At 34.8% G+C, this 17,043-nt stretch overlaps 1 protein-coding gene and 2 long non-coding RNA genes across 4 annotated transcripts; 1 reads left to right on the top strand and 2 right to left on the bottom strand.

Annotated features, from left to right (window-relative positions):
- Window positions 1-3,555: 3,555 nt before the first annotated feature.
- On the bottom strand, window positions 3,556-4,157 carry LOC140010279 (uncharacterized). The gene is made up of 2 exons (XR_011817583.1): window positions 4,082-4,157; window positions 3,556-3,848 (listed from the first exon to the last, which is right to left on the bottom strand). It is a non-coding gene; the product is annotated as an uncharacterized lncRNA (long non-coding RNA).
- A 3,052-nt stretch (window positions 4,158-7,209) lies between these two features.
- Window positions 7,210-16,508, top strand: LOC140010314 (uncharacterized). 2 transcript variants are annotated; one of them, XR_011817602.1, is made up of 3 exons: window positions 7,210-7,634; window positions 11,053-15,387; window positions 15,934-16,508. It is a non-coding gene; the product is annotated as an uncharacterized lncRNA (long non-coding RNA). The 2 variants fall into 2 exon arrangements; XR_011817601.1 differs by having other exon boundaries at window positions 7,264-7,634; window positions 14,756-15,387.
- LOC113697518 (transcription repressor MYB5-like) lies at window positions 14,487-16,236 on the bottom strand. The gene is made up of 2 exons (XM_027217185.2): window positions 15,920-16,236; window positions 14,487-15,457 (listed from the first exon to the last, which is right to left on the bottom strand). Exons 1-2 carry the CDS (start codon window positions 16,234-16,236, stop codon window positions 14,752-14,754), a joined length of 1,023 nt encoding a protein of 340 aa, XP_027072986.1. The 3' UTR covers window positions 14,487-14,751.
- Window positions 16,509-17,043: the final 535 nt, after the last annotated feature.

Raw genomic sequence — 17,043 nt, 5'->3', positions numbered from 1 at the left:
TATCTTCCAAACTCCAATTGATGGTCGACACTCAATTTTGGATCCTAATTGATGCAAAGAAACACCTATGACATAATTATTCTTTGCAAAGTAGTTTACCAGCTACTGCAAGCCTCTAATTGCTACCCTAAAACAAGAAGTCCTATGATTGCTTTCTCTTCTCAGAAGAATGTGGCAGTGCAACATTACACGGTAGTCATGTCCTTGACAAGAGACTGAAACTTGCTGCCCATCAAGACGCGGAGCAAGAACGGTCGTCAGTGAGAATGACCGGTCTTGAATAGTTAACGTCAAAGATTGATCAAAAAGAGTGTAAGGTTCATATCATCATATGTACATCATTTTTAACGTTACATATGGAATTCATAAAAATTTATTCTATATTTAATTTATGTTAAAAGTGAATTACATCTTATGGTTTTTGACAAAATTGCTGAAGGATGTAGCTAACGTGTTACACTGATGGACGGTGTGCCAAATGACAATGCACCAATGGTGACAAGTGACTGATTTCTGATGCAATAGATGGTTCTGTGAAGCCATTATTATTATTATTATTATTTTTTGTGAAAGTGAAGCCATTCTTTTTTTTTTTCGAAACGATGTTTGATTATATTACTTCCAAAACATATACAAGTACGAGCAAAGGCTCGAGTTAATTTTACAAATTAGTGAGCTTGATACCGAGGAAACAAGAGTTCCTCATCAATTGTGATGCCTAAGGCATATATGCTAATCCTAGAGTTTAGATGATTCTTATCACTATTAACTAGACAAAAGGAGCACATATGAGACAACTCTTTCAATTGAACAATATCTTCCACCAGCGTAACTACTCTAATATCACTTGCCTTCTGAGTTCGGATGTGGTTGAGGAGTTACTTGGAATTGCACTTTCCTTAGTTGCAAAGTGGTTGCTTTGCTCACAGCCAGCTTTAGTGCTACTGCTTCGTCCGTCAAAGTGAAGCCATTCAATAAGGACAAAATGGTACATCCAATCGTCACACCTCCAACTAAAAGGACAAATTGCTGTAGCTCACGGCAACGAATAGAAGCACTTGGAGTGTTAGTTGTCACACCTCAAACCCAGAAAAGTCAAATTGAGGTGGACAATACTAGAATGCAGATCACTGTTCCTACGCACCAAGTTTTGTTCCTGGATTTTCAAACCCAAAAAGGAACGGGAAAAAAAAAATTTCTTGTATCAAAACACTTTTAAAGTCGAATTACTGATTGACCATATCTAGATGGTTCCTTCTTGTAGGCAAAATAATTGTAGTTAAATTGAGTACGTAATCTCTTTCTCATTTCTACTGCTTAATTTCGTTGATCACATGCCATAGCATGATTGATCGATTAGGGATCGCCATGTGTACCTGTTCAAGTGTGTGCCAAGTTTCCTTTACTTTCATCTTTCATTTCTTTAATCCATGAGTGTACATATTGAGTGTCACTATGAAAGATGAACAGGATTGATTCTAGATACAACATTATGGAACTTATTTTCTTGTTGACAAGAAAATCCCCCGTCACTACTCAAGAGTGCATATTGGATAAATCTCGCTCCGTGCAATAACCGGTCAACCGCATGGAATGATAAGACGCACTAGAGAAATCTTGTGGATGGATAGATGTCCCAAGAGAGGAATTGACAAGAAAACATGACACCAACTCTATCATTTTGAACATATGAAGCTTATTCCACAAAAGAACATGGAATGAGAGTTTGACACAAACACATGTATGTGTGTGTGTGTAGCATATTGAGTTAACTATGCTAAAGCCTAAAAAAAATAAGAGATTCACAGACAGGCAAATAAAAACATTCTATCAATAAAATGCTAATCGACAGAATGACTTCTAACCATAAAACTGCGACATGCTTTTTGGTTGGGGATCTATTAGGAGAACACTCAACAATAAATGCATCAACTGTAGGGAGGTGTAGAAGAAGATGGATCATGGAATGAGGAATCCCTCAAACCAAATTACGGAATGATGTGAAATAACATGCAGCAACACGTTTTTTCTTGAAACTGATATGAAATATCATTAAGTACAAATGTCGCAGGATCGGTTTGCCAGAGTGAAAAAAAAAAAAAAGTAGAGGCAAAAGGATAAAGCAATCCCATCATCACCGTATAAAATTTATTCGTGCACAATATGATTATGAGCATTCTTCAATCTTACAGTACAAGTTTCTGGAACCTTTACATCTGAATGGTTCAAGGGCTATTGAATCTTTTTTTTTTTTCTTTTTTGAACAATTGTTTTGCTATATCATTGATTGGCATAATTGGGTTTACAATACAAGCTTTAGCAGTGGTGGAGGCAAAACATTTTAGGTGAAGTAGTTATATTAGTAGTTCATCGATCCTTCTCTATGGAGTAATTATTTTCAGATGTTATGCCATATTAAACGGGCTCAATTTTCAATCTTGCCTACTATCATTCCTCAAACACATATTTATATAGTTTGTTGAAAAATTCTATGGTCTCTTCAAGGAATCATTTTCCCAATTTCTATTTTTCAATGTCGATCGTTGTTACAATTTTAAATAATTATTTCAAAATAATATAAGGGTCCAAAATAATTATTTCACCATCCAACGGAGAATTTATGCAGAAGGTGTGATTCTTAAAAGGGTGTTAGAATTTCTCTATTTTGTAATGTCAACTAAAATGGTAAAATCGAAATTGTGCATTTTATTTTTTTTACTAGAATCCCATCGCTTCGTTTAGCTAACATGGCCGAAGTTGATTTTTGTGGTCAACCGATCATCCAACTTTGCGAGTTTCTGCACTTTTTTTCTTCGCCTTTTGGCTCTGAAATTAATGTCAAGTATCTATGTAATAATTTGGTAACTAAGAAATTCAATACCTGAAAATTTGTTCAAAATTCTATATCCTTATGCCCACTATTCACAACAAAAGTTTTGACAAAATGTAAAAGACATTTGGGATTCATTCTCTTTTTGGTTGCCTTTTTTTTTTTTTGGATGATTAGTGATAACATTAATTTTCTGTGCATAAAACCCGTTGTTAGGAGAAAAAGAATTTTCAAAACCATCTCTAATTCTTTTTTTTTTTCATCAATGGCACACACACTACAACAAAAATGACTTTTAACGGCATTTAAAGGTGTCAGTATAGATAATCTAACCTGACACTTTACTTTTCCTCACACCTCAGACGAGTGTTGTCCCTTCCAATGTGGGGATAGGCTCATATATTCAAACGTGTCAGGAAAACTATGATGTTATAACATCCCATCTGTCAACAAAAATCCCTTTTCTTGATAATTCAAAGTGTCAGGATAGCTATAGTACAACATTAGGATTTCGAATTCTATGCTGACACTTTTAATTGCCAGGAGTTTTTTTTTTTTTGATATAGAAGCAACCTGCAGGTAGTGCTCCATGCTATACATTCTGTCAATCAGAAACCCAAAGGACTTGTAAAATTATCCCAAAGAACAAAATGCATATAAGAAAATATGCTATGATGCAAAAATCTAGAAACATCAAACTTGAGCAGCACCGTGACTATGAGAACTGAAAATGCCAACTCCCATAAGCGAGAGTAGATTTGTCATCATGTTTCATACATGAAAAGATTCACAGGAATGATTCATAAATAACAGAAGAGCACATGACTAGTAAGGTTAATGGCCACAAGAAGTCCGTACAGATGTCCAGACATACCTGACAAATGGTAAGCTAATGAGAAGGAGCTAAAAGCGTAACTAGCGTTCATTTACACGACATGAATTACACATCAAGAAAGTCAATCGACTCTCAACAGCTCACTTGTATCTTGTAGGCTGAAAGTTCTTCTATCAAATGCTACTGTAAAACAGAGGAAGAACAAGGTATAAGCATGATTTTGACAACAAAAGACTGCAGAACCAAGGAAATGGAAAGATAAAGGAGTATATACGGAACAATCAATAATGTTTTCATGGTTTTTAATGCAAATAGTCTCAAGGACCCTATCAGGAAAGAAATTTTTCTTCTAATAATCTACTGTCATTTACACAAATGTTGAGCACTAGCAAGAAAACACAAACCAGAATGCTTACCCGGAACCAAGGAAGTACATTATTGTAGAATCAGTTATGAATCTGTCACAAGAAAGAGAAGTATCACGGTTTTAGAAGCTGATAGACAGGCTGTGAGTGGCCTAGTAACTATCAACACAAGTTCATAAGGCATAGTGGTTTTTACCCATTACATGCTATTTACTGATAAGAAGATTAATTGCATACGGCATAACAGCAATACGCATCATAGTAAGACTTACATTTAGCAAGTGGCTATGTAACCATTTTCTGGTCCTCATGTGTTGCAGCCTGATGATGGTACCACCTTTGATTGTATCCCCTTGTTGGGCATTGGTATCTGATACAGGTCTAACAATCTGCAAGCCAAGCTTAATCATACCTAACCTTAGAAAATTATGATGATCTAGAAAAAAATAGATACTAGAAAAAGAAACATACCCAATAGCTGTTTGAGTCATCAACGTTGGGAAAACCAGTGACGGACTGCTGCCCACTACCAGAGCCATATGGTACATCATGCGAATGCAGCCTAAACTTTGTTCTCTCATGCATCAACTTGATCACTGACCCATAAGTAATCTATCAAAATCACAGATGCCGAACAAAATAAGAATGACTTAGTACAAAGCCCCATTATACAACAATTAGAACTCAAAGCATCATACACCATTTTTTATTTTCGCCACACAACAGAAACGTCAAACTATAAAACAGGAAAAAAATCAAATTTAATTCATAAATCAGCTCTTTAAAAAATCCAAATTGCAATTTTTAACTGACACCCAGCTAGATTTTTAACAAAGATTATCGAGGCATTTCATCAAACATGTCGAAGGCTATTACTAATTCTACACAAACAACTCCATTTCCTCTTTCCCTGTCCTCTTTTAGCTTAGAAACCTCTGAAGCGCTAGAATTTATAACCATCACATGCCTATAATAGCACAAACTTGGTCAAAATTTTGAACCAAAAATAACTATAAAACAACTTTTTCGCGTACAGTTTCAACAAATAGGGGGAAAAGCACACACACAAAGATGCACCGCATATCTGTGCAACTACAGGAACACAAAAACCACAAATTTGAAGTAGTAAGTGGGCTTTCGGTTTACCTAGACGCCTTCGGAAGCTGCAGAGACGGGGGAAGAGGTGAAATCGGAGTCAAGGGTAAGAAAAAGGAAAATGGCGAGACCGAAAAACGAGATTGCCATTAGTAAAAGTAAGCCAATGAACCAGGTAGTTTGCCAAAAGAGCAAACTGAGATCGGACTTGGAAGACGATTCTCGATAAACTATTCGAGTCGGGGGAGAAATTTGTTGAGCCGAATTCGAAGAAGAAGAAGATGATGACCCGGAAGTGGGTTTCCTTCGAGAGAGATTTTGTTGCTGATGCTGCCGTCAGCTGCCTGAGGGAGCCACGGTTGAAGCTTTATGGAAATCGGAACTCCAATCACAGGCTCCGATGCTTGGAAGATCCTAATGATGAAGATGAAGGTGGGGCTAATCGTAATCGGAATCGTGTGGGGACGGGTACGGATGTCAAAGATGAAGGGCTTCTGGAGCCAGGGGATGAGGAAGTGAGTACCCTCTCCAATGGTGTCATCGATGACACCGTGGAACCGGTCGAAGAGGACAGCCCGCTGCCCTCCGTCGACAATGTAGAGGGAGGAGTTGAGGACGGTGGCGCCGATACCCAAACCAACTACGTCGGAACGAAACTGCTGCCTGGCTGCTACCCATTTTTCCCACCAACTATGTTGGAATCTGACAACAGAGACAGAGAGAGGGGGAAGGGGGGCTGGAAATGGTGGAGCCGGAAAATGAAAATTTTGAGCAAGTGTTTTGACTAAGTGTTTTGGCTGGTAGAATGAAAATTTTGAGTATTTTAAGAAAATGAATCTTCTGCCAAAATCAAACGATGCCGTTTTGTGTCTTTTTTTTTTTTTTTGTACATCTCACATTTTCTTAAGTGTCATGTTAGGTAGTCTAAAGGCACATTATTATTTTTATATCTGATAAAATAAAAAAAATTAGAGTATATATTATTGAGTTGGTAATAAGTATCATGATAGGAGTGCTATAATGACACAAACCAGCAAGTGTCCTTATAGGAATGTGAGGAAAGACCATTTTTGTTGTAGTGACATGAATATTTCATTCACAACTTGATATTCATTTGGGCTTCTTGACTTCATTGAGAAAATATTGAAAGACAAATAAATGTATGTCAATGGGGTATTTTGGAATTAAAACCTTAAGATATGGAATCTGTCAATTTCTTTTTACAACTAGAATACTCTTGTTTTTATAACCCTTTAATTGAATTTGCGCCCCCTCCCCTTTCCTCCCCAGACAAAAAAGGAAAAAAAAATGAGCTCGTTGTTTAGAATACTAAAGACAATGACTAAGAAGCATGATATGAACGTTTTTCGTATTCAATGTATATCATTATCAGCGACTTATAAAAACCCAAGGAAAATTCTCAATGCTTGAAGGGAAATTTTCATCCACTAGAAGTAATGAGTATCGGATGTAGTTTTGTTGGGTACCATACGTATATTCCTAGTACTGTTTAGTACCACAAATATACCGATGTAGCTTGTTGAACGCGTCGAATGTCGTTCATACATTTTTGCACGACCGAAAGGTAAATCAAACTATTCCGTATTCGAATCGAATTCGAATTGATAAGAGTTTCAAGTCAGCATTGAACTCTTTTTTTTGTGTTCGATAACTTTCAAACTCGAAAAAAACTCGTTCAAACTCGATTCAACAACTAAACAAGTAAAACTTAATAAAATTTCAATCTTGTTAAAATAATCAAATAAGTTTAAATACTAGGGTATTCGAGTTGATTAGATTCGTTTACTCCTCTATCTTTGTATAGTCACAAAATAGAAGAATTAGCATACATCTCAAAGTATTTTGTGTACAATGATGATAATTTAATTAGAAGTCTAGATTTTTTTTTTTTTTTTTTACAAACTAGAAGTCTAGATATTGAACAGAGATAGACTACAATTTCCACCATCAATTCTCCACAAGAGTTAATGCTTTGAAACTAATTGGAAGACCTGTTCCGATAGGGCATGCATATGTACATCAAAGACAGGTTGGTAACTTATTTGTCGTATGGATCGGTAGCCTTGTGGGTTAGAACGTTCGGTTAGTCCACCTTTGCCATACTAATTTCTTCAACAGCAATCCGGTAAAGATATTGGGAAACTACCGGTCAATCAAAAGCCAAAAAAAAAAATCATGCAATGCAATTGGAAGTAGATATATATACTCCTTCTACATATAAATGCTCCGTGCTTTTATGGGTAGTTAGACAAATCTTCAAACTTTTTAGGTATAAGCCCACCATATATTTCTTGTTCAGGGATAAACGTAGCTGCTTGTGGTGGTAGAAAAATTTTCTGAAGCTCCAAGTTTGGATTCTAGACTCGAAAATATTGTCAGCAGCCAAGCCCATTAACCATTTGATCGTGTTAAAGGTGATGATGCCATTGGCAAGAGAGCTGGACGCAGGGATCAGTAGCTGTATATGTCTCAATGATCATGTTTCCAGGTGAGTCTGCAATCTGTATACACCACTTGATGATTTCTTGCTTTCATTGTCCCATTTCTAATACATGAATGCAATAGTGCTTGGTTAATTACCATTGATATCATTTCCCTTGAGCAACTTTGATGGAAAATTTCAGAATTAAACGTTTTATGCACTATCAGTATATATATCAACGGGTTTAGATGCATGTTATATATGTAAAATTTGATGTTTAAATTCGAATTGAGATAATGTAGCATGCATATCGGATACCATTGCATTCCCAGATAATGGTTAGATCATAAGCATTATGTGAAGTGGCAAACTAATGAGTTTAATTTTCCATCTAAACTTTCTTGATTACTTTAGATTCAATACGACCAATTCTATTAATCCCTCTTATTAGATGGTATACGTTAATTAGTTGTTGCTACTATACCCAAATAGTAGTATAAACTATAAAATACTCGCCATACCAAAACATAAATATAATGGTAGAAGAAAAGTCAAGGACAGCTACTTGAGTTTTTTACATCAAAATTCTCAACTGACCTCATGAATTAAAGCACACAACATCATGGCCTCATGAATGCCATCACATAATTCTTCAACAAGTTTTACATTGGATTATTGAAGAAGCAGAATCGTTTAGTTTGTTTCAACTAACATGTTAGGTCATGGGCAATTACTTAAACCTCAATCTCTTGTGACCATTTGGTTCACACATGCCTAGGCCATATGTCTAAACTACTAACTAAACATGAAGCCTCCTGACCTCAATTTTTCTTGTTATATTGCAAATATGTATACTTGTGTATGTGATTGTGTGTCCATATATAATGAGTCAAGAGGGCCTAACAAAATCAACTGTCACACTCACTTAAGCTGTAAATGACAAACATATATATATAAATATATATTTCTGTATGTATGTATATACGTACGTATATAAAAGGTGATTAGTCTTTTAACAGAATCGTAATACTACTTTAGAAGATGCTTATCAACCAAAAGAAGTGAAGTTAATATTAATCCTTGAAGGATAGGTTTGCATTGGGAGGCAAAAACCCTGCTGGAGATTTGGTCACGTCTTCCTGAAAAGTGTTACAGATATGAATCTCCTGCAAACTGTCTAATCTGATACGCATATTAGAATTAAATCCCACCATCCTAAGAAAATCAAGAACAGTTTTTTTTTAAACTAAATATGGAAGACACAATGGCCACCAACTAGCCTGCCTGATCCAATCCACAACTATCAACTCCAAAATATGTTGTTTGTCAACAACTGTCAAGTTAAGATTAGCAGATTGATTAATCCATTTGTTTTGGAAAGGTGACAAAATTTGCATAAATGTGGTACACTTATTTACTTTTCTCTGTCCTCTAAATTGTTGATTATGCCAAAAGAATTGTTTGTTCTAAATTGGTAGTCTTTCCTTTCCTCCCTAAGTAAAACTGTCACCCTTTTGGAGAATCTAACTCAACTAAACCATTAGAATGAGTCAGAAGTTGAAGTCAACCATGTGTCTACCTACCATTCCTGCACACTGCAATTTTTTACTGGTAGCTTTTGAGTTGAAGGGCGGACACATTTTTGGGACCATATGATTTTCCAAATTTCAACCTCATAAGTGCTCCCCAAACTACAAGTTTCCAAACAAATCAAAATTCAAGCTCATCCAAGGAAAAAAGAACAAAGAAATTAATGGTGCCAATATCTCATTATATGCTAGTCTTAGGCATTTCACTAACTTAACACATTCTAACTCCTGAGATTTTTACTCAACTCACACACTAATACAAATACTAATTATTCCTTAATTAGTACATTCTAGTTGGTTTTTTTCCCTTTTTGGCATTTATTGTTACATATTTTCCTCTTTCTTTTCTATCAGCTTAACTAACCTCTTGTCTAGAAAGAGCAAGTAGTTGAGTGCTACTAGCTCTAGTCTAATCCATATATAGGAACTCCCAGCTGAGAAGCAGAAGAAAAACTGGTATTGTTTGGTTTGTGCTAATCTAGCCCAGTAAAAGAAACTGATTTTTATATGCAACCCTTTTTTGATTAGCCGTATGCATCTCAAATTAGATGATTCAAATTTTGATATGTAAACATTCATTAAGATCATAATAGAACATTTAACTTCCTATTATTCTTCAAAAAAAAAAGAAAAAAATTGATGGAGACACCAAAACTTAATTAGACATAAATAGGCAAAATTAGAAAACCATAAATACTTATTTGGTGTAAAAATTAGGGTTATTATCCCTTTATCCCCTCTTAACGTTTAGTGCCACCATCAATTTCTCCCTTAACGTTACATTTTAGTCATTTTATCTCCAAAACTAACGGTTAAACTTTACGGAATTTGTTAATTAAAGTAAAAAGACATGTTTAACCCTTAAAATTATTATCACTTTATCCCCATAAACTATAGGCTCATTATCAATTTACTCCATTGAGTTATTTTTTAAGCAATTTATCCACCGTTAAACCAATTTAGCAAGTTAAAAAACTTTAGAAGAAAGTACCTTCCTCTTTGTATAATAAAAACAATAAAAAATTTAGAGTGGCTCTTCTCCTTTTTAGTATCAAAAAAAAAGTCAAAATATTAATCTCTTTCTTCTTGACAATCTTAATAATATTGAAAAAAAAATAGAAAGATGGGGAGAGGGAGAGGGAGGGAGAGAGATAGAGAGTGAGAGAGAACTCAATTCTTTTTCTAAAAATTACAAATAAGAAAGAATTAAATATTTTTATTATTTTAAAATTATTTTACTTTTTTGTTTACTACTCAATTCCAATCCTAATCTCGACAATTTTAAAGTAATATGACCATGTTAGACTCTTCTTTATTTTCTTTCTTTGCAAAATATAATTTTGTGTTTCTTTCTTTCCTATCTCTTTTTCTTTTCGCAGTATTAATAAGTGTGAAAAAAGAAATTTGAGAAATCCTTTTATTTTTATATTTTTTAATCTCTTAAAGTGAAAAAAAGGAAGAATAACTATTCCAACTCTTTATTTTTAATTATATATAAAAAAAAGGTAAATATATTTAAAAAATTTTTACCACACTAGTTAGATTAACGATGAGGTAAAATGCCTAGAAAATAATGTTAGGGATTAAAGTGATTGTATTATTATAATTTAAAGGGATAAAGTGATAATAATAATATAGTAATGCAATAGAATAAAAGGGTATTTTTGTCCAAAATTTCTTAATATGTTGAGTTGAATTACTTATGGGGATGAAGTGACTAAAAAATAATGTTAAGGCGTAAGCTAATAGTAGTGATATAATTTAAGGGGGTAAAGTGATAATAACCCTAAAAATTAAACTTAAGCTAAAAGCAAACTAGGTAAGATCCAATTTGTGATTAGGTTCAACTAAAATTCGTTTAGAACAGGCATTCATTAATCTTCTTCCATTATCAGGTCCAAACAAGACTTGGGCATCCAAGGTGGGGGTCACGTTAACTAGCCCATTGGACATGGGATAGCCACACTCCCTTGTAGACAGTTCTCGTTGGCCCAAAAACAAGACCACTTATTTAATCAGGCCATGACCAGTTGACCACATAATTTTTTCTTTTTTTTTTTCATTTTTGCCCTTTTGGAGGTGATTCAGTGCATTATAAAATTGGACCATGCTGCACAACTGGGTATGGAAATCTTCAAAAAAAAAAAAGGCTGGTGAACAATTACTAATTTTTCACATGTAAACCTAATAAACTCCACCTTAAGAAGAATCTTATGTTTTAGTTTTTTCACAATGCTATGGATGGATTCTTCTATTTGTACCTAAAAGACACAAGATAAAAGGTGTTTTATTACCTCGTTCACAAAAAGTTAATTTTATATATCAAAATGTATGTCATCATTTTTGAGTGAATCCATCCGTTCTTTTTGGTATGTTGGGCATGAAATAGAAAAAAAAAATTGATATGAATAACATAAACTGTCCGCACTGGGGTAGCTCAACTGGTTTTTGCTCAGGGTTTTTACTGCAAGGTCTCTAGTTTGAGATCCAGTTGTTATCGTCCTGGGCATCGGTCGGACTTGCTCTACCTGGGCACTGTGAGATTAGTCGGGTGTAGAGCCGGATATCCACAATGTTGAATAAAAAAGAATAACATAAACTAGTTGTTAGTATAAAATGAGATAGTAGTACTTATGTTATCAATAGTCAGTAGCCACTAACCTTAGTGTAACAAAAATGAATTAGATTTGTTGAGGCAGAGGACATAATTGTCGATGGTGAGTGTAGTACCTGAATATTTGATTTTGGAATCAATCTTAACATAGTTCTGAACCGAGGGCGAAAGTAGCCAGATTGGGGCTATGCTTATCAACTGATTTGGCATGGTTCAAAATGCTTCTTAATGACCTTTACATATCCAAGATCATACAAGTTTGACCAAAATCACGTTTGATTTTTTTTTTCCCCTAAGATCCATCCAGCTGATAGAGATATTGAGTTAGATAACCATGAAAACTCTGATTTAACGCTCAATTTCTTGCCTTGTTCCTTCTCCATTGTAATGAATAAGGATTGAGTCTTCTTTGAACCCAAAAACAAAAGAAAAAAAACTGATTATATCATGTTTAATCCTTTTTCTATTTGAATTAGACCACCTTCTTTTTCAAGTCAAGTTCTTAAACTTTTTGCATCATGGATTATGCAGTTAGCTCCCACATGCATTACAAATTTTTTATGTCTCGCGGTATAGAGTGAGACTATGAATGGTGGGGAATGGGTGGTAGGCAATCGACTAAACTAGCTTTTTTCTAAGATTTGCCTCATTATATAGCAATTATTTCTCAATGCACACCAAAATATGACTGTTTCTGCAGTTGAAAAGAGTATTGTGAATTTTGAAGAGATTAATCATCAAAAGTTATGTCCAATGAGTTATCGAAATTAATGTGATAGGAACAAATAATAGCTAGTTGCTTTTAGTTACTATGTCATTGGGGATAAAAGTCTCAAGAAGCAATTATCTTTTCAAATAAGGATCAAAAGGACCAGATGCCATAGACTAAAGGATGCTCTACCTTTACACATTAACTTCAAGTTTTGCAAGCTATTTTCTCCTCTTTATAAAAAAATAGTCCTAAAAGTCTTACACCTACACATATATATACACACATTTGCTGTGAAACTAATAAAATATATTGCTAAAATAGGGATTGGAATATCAGAAAAAGAAATAGAGAGAAAATAAAGAACTATTTTCTTATTATTTCAACTGATCAAAAGTTGTTACAAAAGATGTTAGAATACTTCTATATATAGGTAATATAAAATCAAAAGTACATGAATTCTATTAAACACTCATTAGTACTTCAAGTGCGTCAATTGAATAACTCCACAAATGGACTAATGAATAATAAAAGGAATCATCCAATATATCTTCTTCATTCAATGTACCAATGAATCTGGAGGATGATTATGAATCAATCTTAACAACATATATATATATACATATACATACATACATATATATATATATATATATACAATAACAACCATTCACAGTTGAAAGTCATCACTCAAACAAGTCAAACAACAGCCTATGCATGGAAATTCACTCTGGGGGACATACTTGAGGAATTTAAGCCTATGACTAACTCGTTGGTAATTTGTTTTTCTTCATTTTGTTTTCCTGTAAGCAATTCATTGGCAATTTAACTTTTGTAAGTACTGCAAACCTTTGATGTTTTCGTTACAGCTTTACTGCACAAAGCACACGAGTATACTGCCTCTTGCATTATGTATACGCATAATCATAATGCCAAAACTTCTAAAAAGTCCCTGAAACTTTTGCATAAATGACAATATTTATTTACTGCAAGTAAGTGTTTCTTTCTTTTTTCTTCCCCACACAAACTTTCTTAACTTTTGCATAAACTTTTACTCTGTTAAGTTGCATGACCTGGTAACCTTTGCTTAATTTGTTGTCCGTATATCATATAGAATGTAGCCATCTATTCTACACTTTTCTTCTGAATAATCTTCTATATATTGTCAGGTTTAGATGAATGACAATTAATTTAAATATGAATTTGTATCTAATTTTTTATGCATCTAATTGTGGTAACGTATATACTATCAGTATATACAAAATTTAATTTTTTTTCTTAATACCTAGGGCTTGGCCATGCCATTGATATTAATTGGACTGACCTGGCTTTTAACCTATTTATCATATGTTACGTGGGTTACAAAACATGATGGCCAAGAAACAAGGGTTAAAAATGCTGCAGGTTTAAAAGTTTTTAGAGTTTAATGCCACGGGCGACTCATTATCTTTTGTGGCTTATGCAGTATTCAAGATTAAAATTATAACAAGTGACAGTCCACACAATTCGAACTCCATAATACTGAAGAAATAATTAAGAATCTTTGCCTAAACCTTTTAAGTTCTTTAGAAGATTTTCACTCCAAATGTAAATGCTAAGGAGCAACAAAAACCTGAATGATGGAGGGCGGAAGCTGAAGCTTTATCAACCTCTGATTCATGTCTAGTGTTCAAGAATCAAGGAAATGTGTGTTCATTGATTTATCTCCGGTTACAAAAAAACATGATGATGCAATCATCCAAGCAACAAATGGTATTGATATCCAGATAAATTATTGTATTACTAGTCTGCTAGTATTAAACCTATCAATTAGTCATACAAATTATTTTCCTCCGTGGTTTATCTTGATTCCTGTTGTTGACAAATTAATTGAATGTTCAGCACTTTTACTACTCGATAGTGGAACTTTTCTTGAACACCAGTTACCGAATCGAAACAGTAAAAGGACCAAAGAAAGGTCATTAAAATAGCAGTACGAATCTCGAAGTTTTGCCAGGTTTATCAAATATCAAGTAAAAGAAAAATTAACATTCAGGTACTTATAATACATGTCGTGAATGTTTGCAATATATGTAATTAACGCACACAGCATTACAGCATACCACAATCACACCACACCAATAACAGGAAAAGATGATTATCGACTACAAGAAACAAACCTCCATCACACGCAGTGATGCAACCACTTATACATGATACATATATAAAATAGAAAGACAAAAACCCTAGAAATCTTATCAGCCGTATAATAAACTTTTTATATGTTGTAATTCAGAACTGCTTTTCAACTTTTTCATTCGTGAGCTTGGGATCATTGTGATCAGAAGAAGAAGTGGAAGCCACCGACGGAGCATCCCATCCAGGACCAAATGTGAATGCAGTTGTGGAAGATATCAAAGCATCACAATCTGTAGCAGTGCTCGTGCTATTGGGCTGCAGCTGCTGTTGTTGAAGTAGGTTTGGGCTGTTGAAAGCATCCTCGTTGATTAATGAATTTAAGAATGATGAGAAAATATCATCAGTGCAATAGTTGGTATCATCATCGTCTTCATTGCTAAATCCTTCATGACTGCTCCTCAAATCCATCCCATAAGTAACATCCCCCTCATGATCAGCATTCTGCATGTTCACATGAACTTCTCCAGCTGTTGTTTCAGGGTTTTGGTACTGATCGTCAGAATTAAATTCAATCCCATCGATAGGGATGTTGCTAGTACTTGCATCTCTCGAGTCTTTGATAACTACTGCTGCAGAAGGCTCGTAGCTACTGGAACTGGGATGATCAGCTACTGCGTGATGCAGTTTGGAGGATGAAGCTTTGTTTTCATTGTTGGAGTCGGAGTAATTAGGTTCCAGAGGCTTGTGAGTTCTTGGATCAATTCCTTGGCTAATCAACTTCTTACTCAGGTGAGTGTTCCAGTAGTTCTTGATTTCATTATCCGTTCGTCCTGGAATTCTCCCAGCGATCAAAGACCACCTGCAACCATAACATATACAACTTAGGAGAGTACTAAATGAATTAGTGAAAGCACACTAGTATTGTAAGACAAATTCTCGTCCACTGTATTGCTCCTCGTACGTTTGTCTTTCAACCTAAATGTTCGAGAAGAATCTGGTGTGCATTTGTTGCTCGATGCATATTACCTACATTTGTTGGTCTCAAAAAGTTTAGATCAGAAGAATCTACCGGAATTCGTCTCCCAAGAACAAAAGAAATCCCGCATCAAATAGGGAAAAACAACGCTTTTTCAACGAGTGGAACAGTGAAACCCTAGACCTAATGGTAAAAAAAATAAAAATGTAAAACAAACCCTAGTCAAGAAAGGCACGAGAATGACGACATGGAATTCTCTGATCAAAACCCTCCGAAGATATTCGCTTTTTTTTTTGGGTTTTGTTTTGTTAGTCTGATGAGTATATAATAATATATGTGATGGACCTGTTGCCAAGTAGGCGATGGAGGCGGAGGATGAGATCTTCTTCATCCCAGGCGATGTGGCCTCGCTTAACGGAAGGACGGAGGTAATTCATCCACCGGAGACGGCAGCTCTTGCCGCAGCGGAGGAGACCTGCCTTCTTAGGCAGAGTCCTCCACCGGCCTTCGCCTTCTCTCTTGATGTAATCGCTTAATAGCTCGTCTTCTTCGGGTGTCCACGGACCTCTCTTTAAACCCACCTTCGTCTTGTTTGAAGAAGCTCCAGCTCCTGTACTATTTGCTGCTGCTGCTGCTTGTGGTTTTGATGAAGGGTTCCTCATTTCGGCCACTCTCCAGTAGTTTTTGCCCTTGTTCTTGTGGTTGTTGTCTGGTAGATTTTGAAGACGGAATGGATAGCTGAAAATCGAAATGTATGCTTAGGAGCTAAGGATGGAGATAGAATTGTACCACACGCGTACCCCATGCGAGCGTGATGGCACGCGCTGTCGTTGGTGGATTACGATTATTTGGTTAAGAAAGTTCTACTACAGTTTTTTTAAAATACATTATTTCAAATATTCCTTTCAAAGAATGATGAATTTTGTTCGTTTAACATCATCCATCTTTAATTGATCTATTTGTGCGGTTTTCACTTGTCACCTATTCAGAAAAAATATTGAACTTGTATGCTCTTATATTTGCCAAGATTTATTCATTGCTTTTCTTTGAGCCCAATTCCTTAGATTATAGTTGAAAAAAAAAAAACAGTGACATGCATCTAAAAATATTAATATATACACTATCAATGCACTAACATGTATGCCTTTACATACATGCTACCTTATTCTAATTTTGAATTTGAATTTTATTTTCTGCACATATGACATGCATTTAAAGATATTAATATATACACTATCAATGCATACAAAATTAAGGATAAACTACAAAAAAGTCGCATGTGGTAAATCTAATATACAAAAAAATTCTCCATAGTTTTAAAATATACAACACGACTCCGTACTTTGAACTAAATTGTAAAGGTGATGGAATCCGTTAAACTTAACGGAAATGACTTATTGGAATCTAAAAAAAAAAATTATACCTAATTTTTAACAAATATACTTATTCTACCCCTGAACCCTCAATTC

The sequence above is a fragment of the Coffea arabica genome, chromosome 7c, assembly GCF_036785885.1.
Source record: "Coffea arabica cultivar ET-39 chromosome 7c, Coffea Arabica ET-39 HiFi, whole genome shotgun sequence".
Taxonomy (NCBI): domain Eukaryota; kingdom Viridiplantae; phylum Streptophyta; class Magnoliopsida; order Gentianales; family Rubiaceae; genus Coffea; species Coffea arabica.
The sequence above is the reverse complement of the archived record's forward strand: the minus strand, read 5'-3'. Positions and strand labels throughout refer to the sequence as shown.

Excerpts from the sequence above, each read along its gene's own strand:
- LOC113697518 (XM_027217185.2), bottom strand. The coding sequence starts at position 16,236 with ATGAGGAACCCTTCATCAAAACCACAAGCAGCAGCAGCAGCAAATAGT. Across the intron at positions 15,458-15,919 it reads CATCGCCTACTTGGCAACAG|GTGGTCTTTGATCGCTGGGA; the intron begins GTCCATCACATA and ends TTATGGTTGCAG.